Source organism: Lupinus angustifolius, chromosome LG02 (genome assembly GCF_001865875.1).
Source record: "Lupinus angustifolius cultivar Tanjil chromosome LG02, LupAngTanjil_v1.0, whole genome shotgun sequence".
In the NCBI taxonomy this organism is placed as follows: Eukaryota; Viridiplantae; Streptophyta; class Magnoliopsida; order Fabales; family Fabaceae; genus Lupinus; species Lupinus angustifolius.
Genome location: NC_032010.1, coordinates 21,182,441 through 21,194,133, shown reverse-complemented (window position 1 = coordinate 21,194,133; position 11,693 = coordinate 21,182,441). Strand labels below are relative to the sequence as shown.

The 11,693-nt window shown below is 32.8% G+C and overlaps 3 protein-coding genes across 3 annotated transcripts; 2 read left to right on the top strand and 1 right to left on the bottom strand.

Moving 5' to 3' along the window:
* LOC109339059 (probable N-acetyltransferase HLS1) lies at positions 246-2,053 on the top strand. Its single transcript, XM_019576428.1, has 2 exons — positions 246-413; positions 1,017-2,053. The coding sequence occupies exons 1-2, from the start codon at positions 249-251 to the stop codon at positions 2,007-2,009; spliced, it is 1,158 nt and encodes a 385-aa protein (XP_019431973.1). The 5' UTR covers positions 246-248; the 3' UTR covers positions 2,010-2,053.
* LOC109339065 (zinc transporter 6, chloroplastic-like) lies at positions 3,246-5,933 on the top strand. Its single transcript, XM_019576441.1, has 2 exons — positions 3,246-4,022; positions 5,558-5,933. Exons 1-2 carry the CDS (start codon positions 3,360-3,362, stop codon positions 5,870-5,872), a joined length of 978 nt encoding a protein of 325 aa, XP_019431986.1. The 5' UTR covers positions 3,246-3,359; the 3' UTR covers positions 5,873-5,933.
* LOC109339052 (RING-H2 finger protein ATL63-like) lies at positions 10,694-11,675 on the bottom strand. The gene has a single exon (XM_019576419.1). It carries the CDS (start codon positions 11,422-11,424, stop codon positions 10,726-10,728), a length of 699 nt encoding a protein of 232 aa, XP_019431964.1. The 5' UTR covers positions 11,425-11,675; the 3' UTR covers positions 10,694-10,725.

The window sequence follows — 11,693 nt, the reverse complement described above, 5'->3', positions numbered from 1 at the left end:
AGGTTTTTAGATTAATTCGTTAAATAGATATTGTTTAGTTAGACATAGTTGTAGTCCAATGGTACAATCATCATTTTGGTTTTTCCTATCACACACGCATATAAATGATTATCATTATGAAGTCTTTTCCAAATCTTTCTTCTTGTAGCACTTGTATTACTTCTCCTTGGCTGCACTTTTCTTGCCATATATATCTATTAACTATACCTTATTGAGCTTCAATTCCCCCTTTATTTCTTCTCTTGAATATGAATGTCAAGAAGTTCATAATCAGAAGTTATGAGGGACAATCTGATAGAGTTCAAGTAGAAGATCTTGAGAGAAGATGCAAGGTTGGACAATCAGAAAGTGTGTTAGACACTATGGGTGACCCTATTTGTAGGATCAGAAACAGCCCTATGTACATGATGCTGGTATACTATACTAAATATTACTATATATGTTAGTAGAGTTTGTTACTTTTTACAATTAACTTGCACACCCATACTTATGTTTACTTTATACTATATCACACTTAATCATATATTTCTTTATTTTTCATCTAATAACTAAATGTGAAATGTGACATGGTGATGGGTATGTCCACCACATAATATCATTTTTCTTAAAATATTAGATATGAGGATATATCAATATTTTTTCTAATAATAATGATTTGATGTTGTTCTGGAGAGCAACCTTAGTTGGCAAAGTCATCAAATATGAATATTTAGATTTAGATTTTAATGATAACATAATTTCTTTATTCTATTGAAAAAATAGTGTAATTTCTCTTATGGAATATTTGATTCAAATTAGAAAATAATCTGATTGTTTTAATGTAAAATCTAGCTAATTTAAAAAATAAGTATTTTTTCAACAAATAAACACAGAAAACAAATTAAGTTATTGTCAAACATCATCCTTTTGGAGCAACAACTATTTCCCTAAAAAATCTGAACCAAGTACCCATTTATTCTTCTTGATCATATACTATCATGCATGTATAACAATCTCCTTGAACAATTTGGTTTTAGGTAGCAGAGCAGAACAATGAATTGGTTGGTGTCATTCAAGGCTCTATAAAGATGGTCATACTTAACAACCATGAACCTCCAAAGGATTTGGCAAAGGTAGGCTATGTCCTAGGACTAAGGGTTGCACCCCATTACCGCAGAAAAGGCATTGCCTCTAGCCTAGTCCAAAAGCTAGAAGAATGGTTCAGTTCAAATGGTGTGGAGTATGCATATATGGCCACAGATAAAGAAAATCATGCCTCAATCACACTCTTCATGGACAAGTTTTGTTACACCAAGTTTAGGACTCCAGCTATACTCATAAACCCAGTTAATTATCATCACTTGTTTAGAATCTCATCAAATATTGAGATAGCTAGGGTAAAGATTGAAAAGGCTGAATCTCTCTATAGAAGATTCATGGGGTCAACTGAGTTTTTCCCTAGTGACATAGAGAATATACTAAGGAACAATTTAAGCTTAGGAACATGGGTGGCTTATTTCAAAGGAGATGATAGTTTTGGACCAAATGGACAAGTCCCTAATAATTGGGCTATGCTTAGTGTATGGAATAGTGGGGAAATTTTCAAACTAAGGCTAGGAAAAGCACCTTTATCATGCTTGTTATTCACAAAAGGTTGGAGCTTGATTGATAAAATGTTACCATGCTTAAAGTTGCCAAACTTGCCTGATTTTTTTGACCCATTTGGGTTCTACTTCATGTATGGGATGTACCATGAAGGTCCATTCTCTGGGAAGCTTGTAAGGGGCTTGTGCAAGTTTGTGCACAACATGGTTGCAAAGTCTAAGGATGAGAATTGCAAGATTATTGTGACAGAAGTTGGAGGAAGAGATCATGAACTCATTCATCATATTCCTCATCAGAAATTGCTCTCATGCCCTGACTTGTGGTGCATAAAGGCCTTGAAAAATGAAGGGACAAATACATCTCATGAATTAACCTTAACCAACACCCCTTCAAGATCTCTCTTTGTAGACCCACGAGAGGTTTAAGGTACTATAAGCTCAAAGGGAAAATAATAGTAGTAGTAGCAGTAAAGAGGGTATTAAAAAAGAGGGGTGGGGCTAGGGACACATATTCTTGAGCTTATTTTGTTTTCTTAGCCTAAGAACCTCGTTTATTGGTGTCTTTGTTAACATCTATTAATGTCTGACAGCTGTAACATTTGTTAGATGATAAAAGTGTGTGCCTACGAACTACTCATCAAGTTATGATCATATAGTATAAGGAGTCTCTTCTATCTACCTGTTTTACTCAATATATCGTTTTCTCATTGGTTAGAAAATTTAAGTTAGTTTGTATATGATTCAAGTTTTATTTTTCTTGACAAATTAATCAAAAGAATGCAATATATAGAGTGAAAGACATTATGCAATGTATTCCATGGTCAAAAGTTGAAAACTAAATAGACACCCTCCATTTCCTCATATCCTATTCTTCAACAATAAAGTTGAGCTCAATATCTTATGAGATAGATCATCTCCATTAATAGAGAGACAAGTACTTCAAAAAATAAATAGAAATGCAACTTCAAATTACATATATATATTATAATAAATTTTTTATTATAATGAAATCATATTTTTGTCATTAAAGCAAGTGAAAAACATACATTCGTCTCTTTATTAATGGAGATGATCATTACTCATATCTTATGTAGAAGAAGAAAAGAATGTAATACAAAGATTAATTATGATACCTTAAACCAAAACAGTGATCTAATTTGTTTTTGTGTGTAAGAGTTTAAACAATTTCAATAATTTGTTTTGATTAGTATTGACTCCCTAGAATGAATGTTTTTTTAGAGCACTAAAATTGACATTTTGGCTAGAATTTTATAGGGTCATTTTCCTAATTAGATTTTGGAGGAGAATAAAAGAAAAATGAAGAATGGAAAGCCTTAAAATAACTTTTTAGATAATTCTAAAGTCTTTTTTTTTTTCTCTAAAACTTAACTAGAAAATAAACTTTGAAATCCAATCCAATTTGGCTTGTTTCACATTATTACCCTCATAATAAATCCTTATAATATGTGCCAATAATGTTTTTCTTTCTAAAACATATTAGTTAAACTTGTAGAGTTTAAATCCAATGAGTGATATATTTTTGTGAACAAGTCAAATTATAAATGGAAAAAAATTAGTAACTATGCAATGAATTTTTTTTGATCTCATCCTACTAAGAAGTGAACCCCACATAGACATTGTAATAACAAAAAAATGAAAGTGGTCCACATCATTTATCAAACTCTTTACTCTTCAAACTTCATCTTCCAACTAAACTCCATAACTCTCTCAAATTTTATCCACCACCATTCCATTTTGACTCCTCAATAACCGTACATGGCGACGGCGTGCGTGGCGGACTTAAGTCGTGCCGCGGCGTGCCGTGACAGCGTTGCGGCGTCGCACTTCAAATCCATCTCCATCTTCATCATCTTCTTCACCAGCATGTTCGGCATGTCGTCGCCGGTGCTCCTCGCTCGTATCTTCCAGGGAAAGTCTCTTTACGACAGAGCCATCGCCGTCATAAAGTGCTTCGCCGCCGGCGTCATACTCTCCACCTCCTTAGTCCACGTGCTCCCAAACGCGTACACCGCACTCGCTGACTGCCACGTGGCGTCACGGCACCCGTGGAGGGACTTCCCCTTCGCGGGGCTGGTGACGCTGGTGGGAGTGATCCTTGCTCTGTCTGTGGACCTTATCGCCACGCCACATATGAGTCACGCGCCATACGCGCCGGTGGTTATGCAAGAGAAGGAATCAGCGGTTGAACTCGGTTGTGACGGTGGTGGTGGGGAAACGGAGAAGGTTGAGGAGGAATTGGTGAAGTTGAAACAGAGATTGGTTTCTCAGGTTCTGGAAATAGGGATAGTATTTCATTCAGTGATAATTGGAGTTACGATGGGAATGTCTCAGAACGTTTGCACTATAAGGCCTCTTGTTGCGGCTTTGGCATTTCATCAAATATTTGAAGGGATTGGTCTCGGTGGTTGCGTTGCTCAGGTTTCTTTTTATATATCTTTCTCAATTTCTTTAATTTCATCACATTGTTTAATTGACAATGTGATAGTTAAAGTTCAATCTCTTTCCGGTTATCATGTGATCAAATATAACTTTTCGCCTAATACGAAAGGTAACCTTATGCCGACAAACTTATGTAGAGGAAACATGTTGGTCTCAGATTACATGTCTCCTTTGGACTACCCATCTAACTCTCAATAGGTTTTGAGATAAACTTTTCTATCGATAAAATTCATATCATGGGAGCATGTAGGAATTTGTTGATAATAGCATGTGCTTGACCTGTTAATTATTCCTCTAAATTAGCACAGCAAGATATGATTGGGATAAAAATGGTTGTGGAAATGGCAATTAATAAAATGCAATGGTCGTTCAAATAATGAATACCAGAATAAATACTATAATAAGAAAATGCTAGTCGATGCCCACAAGAACTAAAAATGGAGAATTTTAGAGATGTCAATTCTTCAAATTAATCATTCTTTAATTACAAGTCTTGATCTCTGAATGTCAGACGTAGTCTTCATTAGTGTAATGTATTGTTTAGTAAACCAACAGTTACACTCTACTCTGAAGTGTGTGTTGGGGATTGTCTATCACAGTTTCATTATTATGATGAATTAATGCGCTATCCTATCAGCTATAAGCATGTTACTTTGTGTTTATACTATTCTTATTTAAATAAGCACATTCTTTTGTTTGTGCATAGCTCTGTTGTGCTTTATTGTTAAGCACATTTCTTTCTCAAACACAATTCTTAAATTTCAATGTGTATCCATTTTTGTTTTGTTTTGGCACAAGAAAGGGGAGAGAATAAGAAGATTGATTATATTTACTGTAAAATATGAAAGGTGTAGGATATATTGTGGGATCTATTTAACATTTAAGAATAAATGACTTCACAGATGAAGTGAAAAGTAGTTGGTATTATTAACTCAGGGGGGAATGTAAAAAATTGTAAAATAATGTGTAAATCTCAATTAAGAATGAATAATCTGTTCACCATTCCTAAAGAAAAGACAAAGTCTTGTATTTGACTAAGATCTTTCTATGATAGGATTTAGTGTTCTATACAGGGGATAAGATCTGCTCTTTCCCTCTCAATTTTGTACATGATCTCCTTATGGAGTTAAAGCTTGTATCAAATCTCCTTGAGATCATTTGCTTGTGGTTGTATCTCTCTAAGCCTTTTGTTTATTCTTTACATTATTCTTCTCATGAAACTCTATGCCATGTCTCAACATCTCATAACTAGCAAGTAATATTTATCTATTGTTAATGTAAAAATTTATACGCAGACAGTAAATCATCAACAATTTATTTGTACTACTTTTACTTGAAGTCTTTGATGATTAAATATGAATGATTAATGATACAACGATAATGTAAAAACTCTTACATTATCAATACATACTTTTTTTTTTCTCTTTTATTGAATGCACATTTGTTTATAACACCTTACTATATGATTCTAGCTAGGATATGCTAATTAATACCTTGCATGATAATAATTACAGGCGGGATTTAGCTTTGGAACAATGGCATACATGTGCTTCATGTTCTCAGTGACAACACCACTGGGAATAATGTTGGGAATGGCATTATTCTCCCTCACAGGTTATGATGATAGTAGTCCAAATACCTTAATCATGGAAGGGTTACTAGGTTCAATTTCTTCAGGAATTTTAATTTACATGGCTCTTGTTGACCTCATAGCTGTTGATTTCTTTCACAATAAGCTTATGAACACCAATCCAGGGTTGAAAAAGGCATCTTTTGTGGCCTTAATCCTTGGTTCTGCTTCAATGTCTATTCTGGCCCTCTGGGCTTGAAATTTTGTCTTGTGCTCAAATTTGTTCCCGCATAATATTTAGAGTTAAATCATGTAAGATATATATATATATATATATATATCAAACTTTTAATTTACTAATATATAAATGTATATATATGCCAAACCTTTTTCTTTGATATAGTAAGTTGGGGATAAAGATCTAACCTCAAACCTTCTCAATATGTCAAAGAAAAAGGATATGTGTAAAGTATTTTTTTTAAAGAGAGCTATGAGAAGCGATGTAATTTTTTTTTCCTACATTAAAATATTGGAAATTATAATGTGACACCTCATTTTTTACCATTATTCTTCATGGATTCTTGAAGAAAAAGAGAGGACAAATGACGTGAATTATTTTTTTGTGTGAAAAATGACATATATGAGTAATATTGTTTGAAAATTTATAAATCAACGTAAAACTTTTGTTCATTAATTTTTTCAGTTAAATTATAAGGAGTTGTGGTGTGTTTAATTTTAAATATTTAAATAATGGAATATATACACACTAGTTGCACGAGATATATTTCAATAAAAAAATGTCACTTTTATATTTAATAATTTTAACATGTTTTTTCTCACAAAAAATTAGTAGTTAATTCATAAAGCAAAACTCATTTTACCCAAAAGGGGAAGGTATAAGGAGTTTTAGCCCATCCTTGTTTGACTTTTCCATATCTATGACCTAATACTCAAGAAATTGAGTAAGTGCCCTAAGATTAAAGGTGATCAAGTTATTGTCAAATAACTTGCAAGGCCCTTAAGAGTGGATCATATGAGAAGGCACAAAAATTCTCCAACTAATCCATCAACAACGATCTTGTTTAATTCATGTTTCGACAATATCAATATAATAATCTGATGCCTTTTCAGTTAAACATTGGTTTCATAATTTAAGATGAGAGGGAGAAATAAAAGGATTATTAACTCTTCCAAATAATTTGGAGTCATCATTCGTTTTTGCAGTTAAAATGTAAACAACTTTTTTTATATCCAATTTGGAGTGTATTAGTTTTATAAGTTAAACATCTAATTTAGGAGAGTCGATTACTGATTTGGAAAGATATTAACACACCGTCCACTCATATTAAAAAGATATTGTATTAATCTAAAGGAAATCGAACAATGAAATAATTATTTATACAGCAAGCCCTGTACAATTATATACACTCATCCAAGACTCAGATTTGCATAGTACCTACAAAGTAATATACACTAATCCAGGACTCACATTTGCATGGGAGCTACAAAGTGCAAAGCTGCCTCTACGGTGTGGAATGCAATGCAAACCCTTAGGCCAAGGCCAAGGTTAGAATTGGTCCTCCTTTGGGGGCCAGGCTCTTGGCCCTTTTTATTATGCCCATGGGCCCTGTTTTGCTCACAGGAAAAGCCCTAGAGTATATGGGCATTATGGGTAGACATTTTAGTCTAAAGGATATAATTGTCATATCCTACTCGTCCAATAAGAATGAGTGGATGGACGAGCTCTATGAACTTGGTCCAAATTACCAATACTACAAACAATACAATTTTTTCTAACGATAGTCGTGGAAATATAATTTTGTTTATGGGGAAAACATATGCATTCAACCACCTTCAAACTATAAAAGAATAATGTAATATCTATTTATTATTAGTGTAAAGATTTATACACAATCACTACATTATTTATCATTTATTTATATTATTTATATTTAAAATTAAAAAATAATCAAATATGAAGAATAAATAAAAAATTGGTAGTGCATATATTTTTTTGTCATAAAAGAATTGGCCTTGTCTATATACTACTATTTATTCTTATCCTGACCCTATAATCTATTCACAACATTGACTAAGCATGCTATAAGGTCTGCATTAAATAGTATTATAGCAAATGTGATTGTAGATTGCTTCACTCTAATAATTTGTTTGACCTCAAAGCAGAAAACATGGAAAACTGTACCTACACTTTGTCCTTCCTTAATCCCATCCCATTCATTTTCTGCAACCCACAGACACAAATTATTTATTTTGACTAGTTGATCAATGATCATGATTGAAACAACACAACATTTCAGAAAAATCAATTACTCTTATAAGTGTGATGAGTCATGACACATGGGTAACCAATGCATGCACTTATAGCCAAATAAGTACCTTATTTTGTCTTTTCTTTTGGTTTATGGAAGTTGTACTAACTTCATAGCTGGCAACAAAATACAATCAACTAATTTGAAAGTGATGTTAAATGTATATATATGCCAAACCTTTTTCTTTGATATAGTAAGTTGGGGATAAAGATCTAACCTCAAACCTTCTCAATATGTCAAAGAAAAAGGATATGTGTAAAGTATTTTTTTTAAAGAGAGCTATGAGAAGCGATGTAATTTTTTTTTCCTACATTAAAATATTGGAAATTATAATGTGACACCTCATTTTTTACCATTATTCTTCATGGATTCTTGAAGAAAAAGAGAGGACAAATGACGTGAATTATTTTTTTGTGTGAAAAATGACATATATGAGTAATATTGTTTGAAAATTTATAAATCAACGTAAAACTTTTGTTCATTAATTTTTTCAGTTAAATTATAAGGAGTTGTGGTGTGTTTAATTTTAAATATTTAAATAATGGAATATATACACACTAGTTGCACGAGATATATTTCAATAAAAAAATGTCACTTTTATATTTAATAATTTTAACATGTTTTTTCTCACAAAAAATTAGTAGTTAATTCATAAAGCAAAACTCATTTTACCCAAAAGGGGAAGGTATAAGGAGTTTTAGCCCATCCTTGTTTGACTTTTCCATATCTATGACCTAATACTCAAGAAATTGAGTAAGTGCCCTAAGATTAAAGGTGATCAAGTTATTGTCAAATAACTTGCAAGGCCCTTAAGAGTGGATCATATGAGAAGGCACAAAAATTCTCCAACTAATCCATCAACAACGATCTTGTTTAATTCATGTTTCGACAATATCAATATAATAATCTGATGCCTTTTCAGTTAAACATTGGTTTCATAATTTAAGATGAGAGGGAGAAATAAAAGGATTATTAACTCTTCCAAATAATTTGGAGTCATCATTCGTTTTTGCAGTTAAAATGTAAACAACTTTTTTTATATCCAATTTGGAGTGTATTAGTTTTATAAGTTAAACATCTAATTTAGGAGAGTCGATTACTGATTTGGAAAGATATTAACACACCGTCCACTCATATTAAAAAGATATTGTATTAATCTAAAGGAAATCGAACAATGAAATAATTATTTATACAGCAAGCCCTGTACAATTATATACACTCATCCAAGACTCAGATTTGCATAGTACCTACAAAGTAATATACACTAATCCAGGACTCACATTTGCATGGGAGCTACAAAGTGCAAAGCTGCCTCTACGGTGTGGAATGCAATGCAAACCCTTAGGCCAAGGCCAAGGTTAGAATTGGTCCTCCTTTGGGGGCCAGGCTCTTGGCCCTTTTTATTATGCCCATGGGCCCTGTTTTGCTCACAGGAAAAGCCCTAGAGTATATGGGCATTATGGGTAGACATTTTAGTCTAAAGGATATAATTGTCATATCCTACTCGTCCAATAAGAATGAGTGGATGGACGAGCTCTATGAACTTGGTCCAAATTACCAATACTACAAACAATACAATTTTTTCTAACGATAGTCGTGGAAATATAATTTTGTTTATGGGGAAAACATATGCATTCAACCACCTTCAAACTATAAAAGAATAATGTAATATCTATTTATTATTAGTGTAAAGATTTATACACAATCACTACATTATTTATCATTTATTTATATTATTTATATTTAAAATTAAAAAATAATCAAATATGAAGAATAAATAAAAAATTGGTAGTGCATATATTTTTTTGTCATAAAAGAATTGGCCTTGTCTATATACTACTATTTATTCTTATCCTGACCCTATAATCTATTCACAACATTGACTAAGCATGCTATAAGGTCTGCATTAAATAGTATTATAGCAAATGTGATTGTAGATTGCTTCACTCTAATAATTTGTTTGACCTCAAAGCAGAAAACATGGAAAACTGTACCTACACTTTGTCCTTCCTTAATCCCATCCCATTCATTTTCTGCAACCCACAGACACAAATTATTTATTTTGACTAGTTGATCAATGATCATGATTGAAACAACACAACATTTCAGAAAAATCAATTACTCTTATAAGTGTGATGAGTCATGACACATGGGTAACCAATGCATGCACTTATAGCCAAATAAGTACCTTATTTTGTCTTTTCTTTTGGTTTATGGAAGTTGTACTAACTTCATAGCTGGCAACAAAATACAATCAACTAATTTGAAAGTGATGTGAGCATGATTTAGTAAATTTGTAGATTTTTTGATTCTGTCTATGCAACCAGATTTACCTCACAGTATAATCAGTATTGGTGGTTAATAACAACTTTCGCCTAACCAAGTTGAAAGAGGGTTATGAAACTTGCACATATTTGTGTGTTTGGAGCATGTGATTAATTTAACAATCCTGTTACTGAATACCCAAAATAAGACATACAGCTAAAACATCATCTTATGGATATAATACATTCATTTTTATTTTTACACTACATTCAGTTTATCTCTTAATTTTGTTAGATATATCCAAAAAACTATCAAAAAATATTAATATAATGTCCCTATTTTAATAATCTTCATGAAACATTTTTATAATTTAATTCTCTATGGAAAAATAGAAGAGAAAGAAATTGAACATTGACATCAAAACATTTTTACAGAAAGATGAATAAGCATAATCAGCCAACAAAATAACCTGTACATTGGAAAATAATGAAGTTTGACAAGAGTTTTTCATTACATCTCATTGTGAACCATGCAATTCATTTATATTGGAATATTGAAAAACTTTGCTTAGCATTTTCTTCAAAGAAAACCCCAACAAAGATGATGAAGTTTGTGAAACACTATTGACTCCACCATTTCCATAATTATCACTCCTACTCTCACTAATCTCATAACTTGGACTTTCAATCACAATCTCAACCACACTGTCATCACCATCACCATCATTGTTTTGAACTATAATAGGAGCTCTACAAATTGGACAATTGCAATGTGAACTTAGCCACATATCAATGCATTCCAAATGAAAATTGTGTCCACATTTTGATAAGTTTCTTCCAATCTCACCTTCCTCAAAACAACTCAAACAAATCACACACTCCAATTCCTCTGATTCTGCTTCATGCACAAACATGGGAATCCTCGAAACTATTGATGAGTCAAGTCCTTTGTTCGAAATAGGTGAAGCTTCTATGAAGTGGAAGTGGTGGAACCGGGAAGGTTCAACGGTGGCAAGAGTTCGCCGCCGCCGGCGAGGTAGTGCCGGAGCTAGGAACAACTTGGCGTAAATGTGGAGAAGGAGGACAAAGAGGATGACTAGGAGCAAGGAAACAATGGCTGCAAGCATGATGTTGCTATTGTTGTTGGATAACATGTTTTGAACGAGTTGACTCAGTGAGTTGATGGGCTTGTTGGGTGACTCGGATTGGCTTTGCATTGTGAGGGAAGTGGAGTTTGGTTGAATGGTCAAAAGGGTAAGATTCTTTTTGAAGAAAGGTTTGAACTTTGAACTTGAAAAGCAACACCCAAGGTTATGTATTGTAGAACCTTATTTTGTTTTCTTGTGCTTGTTGTGGTTCTTGCTTTGCAAATTGCAACTGCAACTATTGAAAAGGGGTTTAAGTGGGGAAGTGAAGGGAATAATTTGATGCTGCTGCCTCTTAATTATATCATTTATATGATATAATGTATCTTCATGTTATTGCA